At 38.9% G+C, this 12,863-nt stretch overlaps 1 protein-coding gene across 2 annotated transcripts; it reads right to left on the bottom strand.

Moving 5' to 3' along the window:
• Positions 1-1,853: 1,853 nt before the first annotated feature.
• LOC107815564 (polyprotein of EF-Ts, chloroplastic) lies at positions 1,854-10,472 on the bottom strand. 2 transcript variants are annotated; one of them, XM_075236855.1, is made up of 6 exons: positions 10,297-10,430; positions 7,699-9,340; positions 7,013-7,195; positions 6,547-6,612; positions 3,261-3,966; positions 1,854-2,808 (listed from the first exon to the last, which is right to left on the bottom strand). In XM_075236855.1, the coding sequence occupies exons 2-6, from the start codon at positions 9,284-9,286 to the stop codon at positions 2,163-2,165; spliced, it is 3,189 nt and encodes a 1,062-aa protein (XP_075092956.1). In that variant the 5' UTR covers positions 9,287-9,340; positions 10,297-10,430; the 3' UTR covers positions 1,854-2,162. The 2 variants fall into 2 exon arrangements, with proteins under 2 accessions (XP_075092956.1, XP_075092957.1); XM_075236856.1 differs by lacking the exon at positions 6,547-6,612 and having other exon boundaries at positions 10,297-10,472.
• Between the last annotated feature and the right edge of the window lie 2,391 nt (positions 10,473-12,863).

The following is a 12,863-nucleotide window of genomic DNA, read 5'->3' as shown; positions in this document are numbered from 1 at the left end:
TCGTTACAGTATGGTGGGAACTGCATTGAAGTTGTACCTACGTCCCGATTATAGCTGTCTCTTACTCTCGATATCTTTAGTATTATAAATCTGTTTATATATATTTCGAACAGATGACGTATTTATTTCGTACCAGCTTTGTAAATTCTTAGTCCTAGAAGCTCATGACTTGTACTACCAATCCTTGGGATTTTGAATAGAAAGCTCAGTTATTTTATTTATTGATTCCTGTTATCCTATTTGAGTTGTGTTGTCTATCATTTGGCTTACCTAGTGGCTTGGGTTAGGTTCCATCAGACTAGCTGGATTTTTGGTCGTGGCAGCAGGCCCCTGTTGGCTAACCTTTGATCAGATGATAAGTTATATACCGAGCCTACTGTGGTCGAGAGCTCATGAGAGAGCCCAGAATGGCCGAGATACCGAGCCTAGTATGGCCGAGCGCCTATGAGAGAGCTTACTACAGCCTAGTACTGAGCCTTATAGGGTCGGGCAATGTATTAGTAGGTAAGCATATCTTCATATCATCTTTGACTCCTAGTTACTTTCAGTTATTATATTATCAGTTCAGTTTTAGCTTTCAGTTATTCTATTGCCTTACATACTCGATACATTATTTTGTACTGACGTCCTTTTTGCTGGGGGCAGTGCATTTCATGCCTGCAGGTCCTGATAGACAGCCGGATAGACCTTCCTAGTAGACAGCCGAACATCGCTTGATTGGTAAGCTCCACTCCCCCGGAGTTACCAGGTCTAGACTTTGGAGTCCATTTTATTTATACAGATTTGATGGGTAGGTCTAGGCCATATCCCGACCATGATATAGTTTAGTTATCTCTAGAGGCATGTAGACGAGTCATGTATATTTTGTATATCACTATTGTGGCCTTTCCAGCCCTGTGTGCATGTTCAGTTTGGTATTACTAGTAGTAGACGTTCATGGCAGCTTCGTCGGCCTGCACAGTCATGTATATGAGATTTTGCATATGTCTACCCCTCGGATGAGATAGATGCTAGTTTCAGATGATTCAGAATATGGCATCGTCGGCCTTGATTGGTATTGTCAGCTTGCAAGTAGGTCTCGTCAGCCTAAGTTGAGGGTTACCCCTCCAGAGTTTGCAGTTATAGAGTGGTACGCTCAGGTCGAGTATAGCACCGGGTGCCGACCACGCCTCCCGAGGATTGGGGCGTGACATACCGTAGAGTTTTTTTTGAGTTATCCGACAAGATAGCTATGTTGGATATAGCATGAAGTCCTATCGATTTATCATGACTTGCATGCCATAATTTTGAAATGTATTTTTCCTTTTGTAGCTTTGAAATCTTCAAAAAAAGAAAGCATCATAAGTAAAACTTTGAAATCATGACAATCAGATAGAGTTTGTGCATTATCCTACCGTTTGGCATGACTGCCTATGAAACTACAGCCTCGTGGCAAGCATAACTAGTACTCCATCTATAACACTAGGAAGCAACAAACAAATCCTCAAACGTCAAAGACTAAAAGCCTAATACAGAATATACAAAATTTAAGAACTAGGAATATAGAGAGGTGCAACAGTGAAACTGATCCGCTCAAAGCTTATCCCTTCTAGTCAAAGGCTTCATCATCGTCATGTTGAAGTGGCTGAGTGGCGGCTTGCAAAAGTTCTCGTTCATGCAGTTGGTGTAACCTGAGAGTATATTAGTCCCAATATTTTCATTAAACTTGGACCATATTTGCACAAATGTCAAAAGCAGGCACAAAATCCAAATATCAGCACAAAAGTATACTATTTGTATAAATTAGAGCGGCATATGAATGGAAAAACTGGCTTTCAGCTGCACACATCAAGCAGGCAAACGTGACAGATTAATGCTGAAAAAATTAACTCACTAAAATTGCCTCTAATGGTTCTCCTTTGACATCTTGCTTCAAAATGGCTTCCGAAAGTCCTAGTTTCTGATGATAATATAACAGTTACATAACCAGTAAATATAAAAGAAAAAGGAAAAAGGAGGAAAAAAATGAAACTAATCGCCTCACAGCACATCAAGTATGACTACATTATACTCGGATACAAAAATAGCTCAACTGATGTAAACTTGCTCCATCTCCAGAAGTGGAAAGTCTTCCTATGCATCTTCTGCTTGCTTATATCCAGTATCCCAAGTTAGCGTTAACTTCATACAGCAGCTGTCTCTTCAATTATTCCTTCTTCCTTGGCTTCCTCGCCTAGAGTAAATCGGACAAACCTCCTAACTTTTATGTTCTCTCCAAGGGCGGCAACAGTTTGCTTTACCAAATCCTTCACCAAAACACTGTCATCTTTTATGAAAGGCTGCTCCAAAAGAACAAGCTCTCCAAGCCTCTTCGAGACCCTGCCCTCAACAATCTTCTCCCTTATATTTTCAGGCTTGTTCTTAAGATCTTCTCTCTGCATTTCCAACTCCTTTTCCCTGTTGGCAACGCTTTCTGGAATCTCATCAATTGATACAAACTGCACCTGAGGGCAGGCTGCAACTTGCATTGCCAAATCATCGACCAATTCCTTAAAGGTTTCACTTCTCCCCACAAAGTCGGTTTCACAATTAACTTCTATTAGCACACCAATTCGGGAGTCATGAATGTATGAACCAATCCTCCCCTCGGCAGCAAGTCGGCTGGACTTTTTATCAGCAGTTGAAAGACCCTTTTTTCGGAGGTATTCTTGTGCCTTTTCAAGATCCCCTCCAGTTTCGGAGAGAGCTTTCTTGCAATCCATCATCCCAGCTCCAGTTTCTTCTCGCAGCTGTTTAACCAAAGCGGCTGAAACTGCTGCTTTTGGGTGCCTGCATTAACATCCATTAAACAGAAACTAATCATGAGAGAGAGAAAATATACGGTTTTTGGGGGTTCAAAACAGTTTAGGATAAAATATCAACGTGGAGTGAGATGAGAAAAACAAACTCTGATAATTTATTTCAGATTACCTCTCCCATAATGCTGCTGGAACCAGATTTTATTTGAAATAGATTAAGTAAAATGTGTGCTTAGGTTTAGAAGACTGCATAAGCACTTTTTGAGTCTAAAAAACATAGCATAAGCACTTTTTGAGTCTAAAAACATAGCAGAAAACTGAAATTATCATATAATAATGAAAAGTTGAGTAACAACAATTAGCCAACTGAAAGGGAAATTATAATCTGAGTTGTCAAGAAATCATACACATTTCTGGTTGCTCAGAGTTTGAAGAAACGTAATAAATTGGTAAGAAGTAATTCTCAAGAAATTAGAAACTTACTCAACAGTAGTCTCCTTGGCTTCAACAGCAGGTTGCTCTTTTCCTGGTGAGGCGACAGGTTTAGCTGCTGTTTGAGCAGCCACCTCTGCTGCGAAGTCTTGGCTCTTCTTTTCAAGACCTTCTCCCAGGTTGTATCTCACAAATCTCTTCACTTTGATGTTTTCACCAATCGTTGCAATTGTCTGCTTGACCCAGTCCTTTACCACCAACTTATCATTCTTGATGTAAGGTTGCTCCAGTAAGGCCAGTTCTTCAAGCCACTTATTTATCCGCCCATCAACAATCTTGGATCTGATCTGCTCAGGTTTTGACAAAAGGTCTTCCTTCTGCATCTCGATTTCTCTTTCCTTGTTGATGATCTCCTCTGGAACATCTTCTGGAACAAGATACTGCACTTGGGGGTATGCAGCCACTTGCATGGCTAAGTCATCAACTAATTCCTTGAAAATGTCACCACGCGATACAAAATCTGTCTCGCAGTTGACCTCTATCAGGACACCGATTCTGCTGTCATGGATGTATGAGCCAATTCTACCTTCAGCTGTAGCTCTACTTGATTTCTTATCAGCACTTGCCAACCCCTTTTTCCTGAGATACTCCTGCGCTTTAACAATGTCACCTCCAGTTTCTGAAAGAGCATTCTTGCAGTCCATCATTCCAGCTCCTGTCTCTTCACGCAATTGTTTCACAAGAGCAGGTGAAATAGCTGCCACAATACCACAGAGGGGCAGAATTTAGTGGAGCAGACGTGCATTTGGAAGTAGTATTTTGCTATAACAGTACCATGTAATAATTATGATGGATGACAATTTTACTTTATTTCAGTTTATCCAAATTCACATTACAAAGAGACAGCTTCGCGGAATAAGTCAATTAGACCAACAAAAAGAAGGTCAAGAGACAAAGAAAGCAGAGGATGTTGGATGGCCCTACAACCGTAATAGAGTATCTGAACATAACTAATCCCATTAACAGATTTTAAACGGACTGAAAGGGGTAGAGTCGGGATGAAATGAATAGGTTAAATTTTAGAAAACCACAGATTTCACCTACAAAGGCAAACTAGTGATCCACTCAGATTTCAACAACCAGTAACATTAAATATAGACACCACCCATCCTCATTGTCAAAATTTATATTCATAAGTCGAGACTTTCCACAAGTTTGACCTTTTATGACACAATAAGGAAAGAGTCAACCTGAACTTTCTGGATATTAGTACTCAAATTCTCTTCAAGATTTATCTCTAGCAGCAATTTTTATCACTTAGTTCCTTTATTCATAAATGTTCCCAGTAAATGAATTACAATTTACAATGTTTCAAGAGTATAACCACTGAATTAAATCCTCTTTTCTCCTATACGTATACAGACACACACACACACAGCACTCTCTCTCTCTCTCTCCTCCCTCTGACCCGACTAGCTTGGGATTGCACGTAGAAGTAGTGGAAGTAGTAGTTGTTTGGATAAGCTATATAATGGATTAGATCTCTTGTAAGGGTGAAGCCTGCAATCTGTTATCTTTAGTGATACTAGATTCTTTTTTTATTCCATAAGGAAAAAAGAAAAAGAAGAAATGGCTATGGAGGTTAAACGATGGGATAAAAGCTCCCTGGAAAGCAGTGGTGGAGGTGATATATGGAAAAGAGGGCTTCTTTGCACCTAAAAAAGTAAAAACTCCGTATGGGGTAGCTGTTTGGAGACAGATTTGTAACCTATGGGAGAAATTTAACATGTATGTTGGCTTGAGGGTGGGCAACGGGAAAAAAATCAGACTTTGGGAAGATAATTGGGATGGTTCTGGTCTGCTGAAAATTCAATTTCCCAACCTGTACAGATTGGCCAATAATCCAAAAATCCTCTTAGCTGATATATTTACTGATACAGGTTGGGACTTCCAGTTCAGAAGGAATTTCTTCGACAGAGAAATGCATGAGGTTGATATATTTATTCAGAAGATGCAATCAGTGGTGTTATCGCCAGAAAAAGAAGACAGCCTACTCTGGAAAGCTAGTAAAAAAGGTTTTTTTACCGTTAGTTCACTCTACAAAATACTAAATGCTACCCAGCTGGTGCAAGCACAAAAGTGGCCTTGGAAGATGGTTTGGAAGACTACAGTCCCAACAAAAGTAGCATGTTTTGGTTGGCTAGTAGCACATGAAGCATGTCTGACTCAAGAAAATTTGATGAGAAGGGGTTGGATAATGTGCAGCAGGTGTTACTTGTGTGAGAAAGCTTGTGAATCCGTGGACCATCTTTTTTGCATTGTGAATTTACTTGGCAGGTGTGGTCCATGTTCACGGCTAACTTTGGCATCCTTTGGGCAAGTCCTAAGAAATTCAGGAATATATTAGAGTGTTGGGAACCTGCATGTCCAGAAGCATCCTTAAAGAAGTTTTGGAGAGATATTCCTCTTAGCATAGCTTGGACGATATGGAAAGAAAGAAATAATAGGTGTTTTGAAGGCAAGAAGGAGCAGCTGCAATATGTGAAATACAGTTGTTTACATTATTTGTACTACTGGAAAGATGGTGATGTTGTTATGAATTTTCATGATATGCTGGACATGCTAGACCGCTTAGGATTTTAATGTTTTTAAGCCAGCAGTATCATTGTATTTTTACAGTATCAGCTTGATACTGTTATTAATAAAATCTTCACCTTATCAAAAAAAGAAAAAGAAGAAAGAATCTACTGTGACTAAAGATTCAATGAGCAAGGAACTGTGTTTGTAGCACAAATCTCATCGTCAATGTTTTCATACTCCCAAATCGAATGATGAAGGCAGTAGAACGAGCAAATTTTACCATTCCTGGGGGCGAATTATTTGGGATCAAATAAAGATATATGCTTACAATAGATTTGAGATTTATAAGTACAACGTAGGTAGAGAGAAGAAGTTCTCTTCAATTTGGAGTCTCCTTCATCACAAACTCTGAATGCCATGGAAAAAAATTGATGTTTACCACTTCATTAATGATCAAAGAAACAACTAAACGTAGCTGGAGCATGCAGTAGGTGTACATGTGTAAAAAATATATCCTCTAATGCAACGTCTTTCTTCAAGTAGTGGGTAAACGGCCACCCCTTGCAGATGTGCAAAGCTTCTAAATCTTTGTCGCACAATCATTACAGCACTCAGTGTTGAAATTTGCACATCATATCTACTAAAACAAATGTTTGGCAACTAGATCCACAAATTTTACTCTAGAGATTCTTATTTCCGCTTTAACATGTTAATGACAGCTATATTCCAGAAAAGAAAGGGAAAATAAAGGCAAAACCTTTTGCTGCGGCTTCATTTGATAAAGCAGTCCCATTTTGCTCACTTGAGTTCGCAACATTTCTATCTTGCTCGCAAAAAAATGATGTTTACCACTTCAATTAACGAACAATGAAACAACTAAATGTAGCTGCACTTTATAACCAGAACGCGAGTTTTTCTGGCTCACATTTTAAGACACATATTTAGCATGCAGTCAGGTGTACATGTGTAAAAAATGACTATCCTCTAATGCAACGTCTTTCTCCAAGTAGTAGGTAGACGTCCACCCCTTCCGGATGCAACAAGCTTCTAAATCTTTGTTGCACAATTATTACAGCACTCGGTGCTGAAATTTTCACATCATACCTACTAAACAAATGTTTGGCAACTAGATCCACAAATTTTACTCTAGAGATTCTTATTTCCGCTTTAACATGTTAATGGCAGCTATATTCCAGAAAAGAAAGGGAAAATGAAGGCAAAACCTTTTGCTGCGGCTTCATTTGATGAAGCAGTCCCATTTTGCTCACTTGAGTTCGCAACATTTCTATCTTGCTCAGCAGCGGTAGCCACCTCTTCCTTCTGAGCAGCTGTATCAGTTGATTGGTCCTCTATGGAAGGAGTATTTTCAACTTTACTCTCCACAACTTCAGCACCTTCCTGACTTACTGTATGCAAAATTGGATTGTCAGCTAGTTTCTTGGTGACACCTCATTAATTTATCTTTCTCACATAACACAACATTATGTAAGTAAATTTCAAGATTTGCCCAAAGCAAGAAGATGATTCTCTCTCAATATGTCAATCAAACCTAAAAGAACATGTGTTGGTCAAAAGAAAGAACTCTATACATAAAACTGGAGACTATAAGGACTGACAAAGATGCAATAGGATGAAGCAACAGAAGAATAATATACCAAACTTTCAACATGAACTATACTAGAAGTGCCTTTGCTTACCATCCATCTTTTCCACAGATAATATGTAAAGCAGATAATATGTAAAGTGTACGTATATCATGCATCAACACCTTATTTTGGAATCACACATTTGGTGGCTCAGCAATGTAATACTTGTATCTGGTTGTTTGTCATAAATATGCATGCAAGAAGCAAGGATGTGAAATGAGTAATAAATCAGAGGGGAATTAGGAAAGTTTCATAGTAGAAACCTTCATCCTTGCTATTCTCCAAAGGAGTTTCAGATTGTCCAGCTGGGCTTGATATACTTCCATTCTCATCGCCACTAGTTTCCTCTGTTTCTTTGGCAGCTTCTGTGACACTTGCTATTTGAGTTTCAACCTCATTTTTCGCTACTGCATCATCAGTTAGTTTCTCCACGACCTCCTCGCCAGCCACAGTTTCAGATGCTGAAATCTGATCAGCTATTTGCTCAGATGAGCCAGTTTCAGCTTCAGGTTCCACAGCATCTCCCACAGGTGACGCCTCAGCATTTTCAGAAACTGACTCCACTTCTTCATCAATGTTTTGTTTTGTATCCTCGTCATCTATAGTTTCAGGAAAACCATCAATTGCAGCATTGACTGATTCTTCCTCATTGCCTGTAGTTTCAGGCAAGACATCCGTCTTATCAGCCGCCACATCTGCTTCCTCTGCATCTTCCTTTGATTGTTCAGCTAGTTCCTCCTCTTTTTCCCTCTCATCCAGAAATGAAGAAATTTCTTCATTGCTACGGAAAGCCAAAACAAAAGGATTTGTCGCCAAATGGACAACACCCTGGTTGAGCTTTGAGTCCAACTCTGAAGCAGCTTCTTCTTTTTTCATAGTCAAAGTTACCTGTCCTCTGGTAATTCGTAATACACGGACACTAACTTCTTGACCTACTTGTAGTGAAGAGCCACTGTCGATAATTCCGAACGCTTCATCAGCTTCCTCTGATGCAGGCAGGAATCCTTCCTCTCCTTCAGGAAGAGATATAAAAGCACCAGATCTGGCTAAATTTTTTACAGTGCCCTCAAGATCCTGCCCTTTAACAAACTTTGAGACTTTCTTAACCTCATCTCTCCTTTGGTTGTTCCTTTGTGTGTTCTTCCTTGGAGTTCGGGGTCTGTCACTGCTGGTTGGAGCATCTTTCTGTTGCTGAGGCCTACTAGGATCATCACTTTCACGCATGGTGAGAGATATGCGCCCAGTCTCAGTGTTTGCTTCAACTAATCTCACTGTCACCTCTTGTCCAACAGATACAATGCTTCCGACATCCTTTACAAAACTATCACTCAACCTAGAAACATGCACAAGTCCATCTGTAAAAGCTCCAAAATCAACAAAAGCGCCAAATGGCTGGATTGATCTGACCTTTCCAGTAAAAGTTGCACCCGGAATAAGATCTTCATTCTTCACAGGGGGCATCTCACTCTTCCTAGCAGGTCTTGTACGCTTAGCTCGAACAGATGTTTCTTCACTTGTGTTAGAAGCATCGGATGAAGCTTCTGAGGCTTCACCTGATCCATCATCTGTAGCAGCTGATTCTACTTCTTCCACTGCTACATCAGTTTCAGTTGCTGATACTATGAAACCTCTTAATTTAGGTCGTAAAATGCAACCAACTCTAAAATGGGGAAACAATTTAACAGATGTTGACAGAGGCAGGTTATATTTTGGGGTAGGTAAAGTTTGCTTGCTCGATTTCCGCAAAACATTGCATCTTGATAAACATGTATTCTTTCTCGTGATAAAGACAGCTCCTGGAGTAACTGAAACATTGCTAGTTGCAATTGGAACCATCGGAGCCATGTTCATTTGAGATGTGTCAAAGATTTGTGAACTACAAGGATTGGATCATCTGTTTCGCACCTGAGAAATAAATGAAACAGTTAGAGAAAGAAGAAAACATGACTATCATTCAATGACATAATATTGCTATAGTAATTGCACCATGAGCCAAAAGACTATGAACATATAGAAAACCAGTAAAGCACGGGGTAATATAGTACTACAGTTCATGAAATCGATGGACAATGGCATACGGTTAGACTTTAACCATCTAGGCATGTGCCTGCTAATTCAACGAAAAGGACACACAAACAACAAAATTTAAAGATGGATTTGTACTTGGAACATCAAAATTGTGGTTGAAAATATATTACTCCCTTTGTTCCAGGTTATGTGACCCTATTTTCCTTTTTAGTCCATTACGAAAAGAATGGTCCGTTTCAAAATTTGAAAACAATTTAACTTACGCTTCCCATTTTATTCTCGATGACAAGCTTTTATAGCCAAACAAATGATGGCACGTTTAAGAACAGAAGTTTCGAAAGTCTTCTTTTCATTCTTAAACTTCGTGCTCAATCAATAGCTTCACATAGGAGGGAGTATAAGCAATTCCATACTCTAAAAACTCTTCCTAGTCCAGTTAGTTTGTTTAACTTGTAGACCAGCAGCTTAGAAGAACTCAAATTCATTAAAAAGAATGAAAGAGCTGACAAGCCTACTCTCCACACATAAGATGTGAAAATGAATGTATCCCATAAAAAGATAATTCACAAATGCAATTCAACATGATATATTTTGCAAACAACCAAGTAATTCGCTGATTATCTCACAGAAATTTATCTTTAACAATTCAATAAACCAAAACCAACATTTTTGGATAAACTGATGATACTGAGTTATCTTTCAATTAAAAGATTCAATGGCATAGTTACACGAAGAACTTAAACCATTTTCACACAATAACTTGCAAATGAAGCTAAAAATGGAAATTAAAAAGAAAGGAGTAAAAATTAAAGACAGAAGGTTTAAGGACAAACCCAGCTTTGAAGTTGTTTTTGCTGAGGTGATAGGGGTGTACCACTCTCTCTCTCTCCCAGTTTCTGAGTTCAATGTGTGAGAGTGAATGAATGAGTATATGGCTAATAAAAAAGAGGGAAACGAAAGGTGGGGCTTTCTATCCTTATCCGACCATCATCTCTTTCTCAAAGACTATGCTGCTCTCCTGGATCGGGTCGGGCATGGATTTGTTTTGCGTCGGATTTCGCATCCTTCAACCAAACCGGCTAATTAAGCCGGGAAAAGACAGAATTACCTATAAAAGTTAAAATATTTACCTGCTCTATCCATTAAATAATTACAATTCATACCCATTTAAGCTAAAAGACGTTGAACTCCAAAATAACGACTAACACCTAATGCCCTAACTATAAAAATGGAAGAGCATATCAAATTTTGATAGAATATCACAAAAAATTAGCGCACAAAAAGTGAGATTAAACTAGCAAATACTGTAGATCACAGAATTATTGCAGAAGATTTGAAGATTGAGATCCAAAGCCTCAATTGAAAAAACAGAACGATAGCAGCTAAAAATTCGACTTTTTTCTACTCAAATTTTGTTCAAGCGAAAATATTTTCAATCTATTCGAATCATAGCAACTGATTTGAGTTCGAAGATGTCTCGACCCAAAACCTATAATAGGTCATGATGGTAGTGTTGCCTAACACTACCGTTAGGCAACCTTCAATTTAATTTTTCCTTTTTAACTTTCAAAAATAGAAGTTTCCTTAAATACACCGAATGAAAGTAAAATCTCATGAAACCGTACATACTTCTTTCCCAAAAATATCAAGTGTGAATAATACATAAATCACGGTGATAGTAATAAATAAGTACAACAGTGCATAAACGCTATAAGCCCCCAAAATTTGGTGCCACAAGTGCATGAGCAATCTAGGCAATATACAAAACTACTACAACTATTGTCCGAAGTAAAATAGATAAAAACAGAAATAAGGTAGAGGGAGACTCTGATGTTGCAGATCGAAGCAAGGCAAGCATCTCACCACTAAGTCTCCGGGAAATGCGTCTACACGCCCGTGTGACCACTGAAAGTACTTGTCTCAGTACCTGCACAATCAGTGCAGAAGTGTAGCATGAGTACGTAAAACAACGCGTACCTAGTAAGTATCTAGTCTAACCTCGAAGAAGCAGCAACGAAGGATCGACTTGACACTTACTAATGGTCAAACAGTAATAAAATAAAATAGACATAGAGGGTGTGCAACAAGTAGCAACAAAACAGATAAAACATTAATAATAAATCTCCAACATGGACCTATATAAAGTCACTAAAATGTCATAACCGGCCTCGAAGGCACGAACTCAGCTGTTATCAAGAATCAAATCAAATCTCAAGTATTAAGCACGAGTCTGGCGAGGCGAATGGCTCGATCCCATAGGAAAAGTGATACTCAGTATTGCCGAGGCGAACGGCCTGATCCCATAAGAAAAGTATACACAGTAACGCCGAGGCGAACGGCCCGATCCCATAAGAATAGTGTTACCATACTGTCGAGGCGAACGAACCGATCCTATAAGAGTAATTTACAACACTGTCGAGACGAACGACTCGATTCCATAAGAGTATAGAAACTATCTCACTCGCGAAAGTACATGCGAGTCGAGAAGACACGGATTATTGCTCATTAATTTTTCCACTAATTTCCAAAGTAAGAGGCTCAATTGGTATTTTATTCTAACCTCAATCTCAGTCATAAATCAAGAAAATCAAGTACGCAAAATAAATACAAATAATACATTTAAGGCATGATGTGAAGCTAAATCTACCTGGACATAAATGAATACAGCTACGTACGGACTCTCGTCATCTTGTGTGTACATAGCTCCCACAACAAGTAGCACACAATAATTAGTTCACCTAATGGGATAATTCCCTTTTAAAGGATTAGGCAAGAGACTAACCTCGCTCGCTTCCAGGTTCACTATCCGACTTTTAGCCTTGCTAGAACTCCCCAAACGACGCCAAGCAATCCAAAACTAATCAAATGTCGTACAAACTAATCAATATATGCTCAAAAGTTCATACTTTAACTATTAAATTAATTTTCCAACCAAATTTGGAAAGTCCATAAAAGTTACCCCGGGACCCACGTGCCCAGATTTCAAAAGATTTCGAAGATAAATGTTACCCATAACCTTACGAACTCAAATATATAATTTATTTTTGATTTCATAATCAATTCCGTGGTCAAGTCTCATTTTTACCAACCTTAAGTTCCAAGAAAAATCTCACAAATTTTCTCTAATTCCATGTTAAACACACCCATAATCCGTATATTTAACACAAAAATCGATTGGGATCACTTACCTTGTGATGTTGATGAAAATCTCCCACAAAATGCTTTCAAATTCGTCCAAGACCAAGTGAAAATGAGAGAAAAGATACTAAGTCCCATAATAAATCCAAGTCTACCCAGTGATTTCTTCTTTGCGATCGCGGAAAACACCTCGCGATTGTGAAGGACAATTTCTATCACTGACCAAAAACACTCTCTGTCACCTCCTAGCCTTCCGCGTTCG

This window comes from Nicotiana tabacum, chromosome 18 (assembly GCF_000715075.1).
Source record: "Nicotiana tabacum cultivar K326 chromosome 18, ASM71507v2, whole genome shotgun sequence".
Classification (NCBI taxonomy): Eukaryota; Viridiplantae; Streptophyta; class Magnoliopsida; order Solanales; family Solanaceae; genus Nicotiana; species Nicotiana tabacum.
The sequence above is the reverse complement of the archived record's forward strand: the minus strand, read 5'-3'. Positions and strand labels throughout refer to the sequence as shown.

What these genes read in the sequence shown, in the direction of transcription:
- LOC107815564 (XM_075236855.1), bottom strand. Translation starts at nt 9,286, where the DNA reads ATGAACATGGCTCCGATGGTTCCAATTGCAACTAGCAATGTTTCAGTT. An exon ending in AAATGAAGCCGCAGCAAAAG is followed by an intron (nt 3,967 to 6,546) that starts GTTTTGCCTTTA and finishes GTATTGTGGCAG; the next exon opens with CTATTTCACCTGCTCTTGTG. An exon ending in GCCAAGGAGACTACTGTTGA is followed by an intron (nt 2,809 to 3,260) that starts GTAAGTTTCTAA and finishes ATGTTAATGCAG; the next exon opens with GCACCCAAAAGCAGCAGTTT.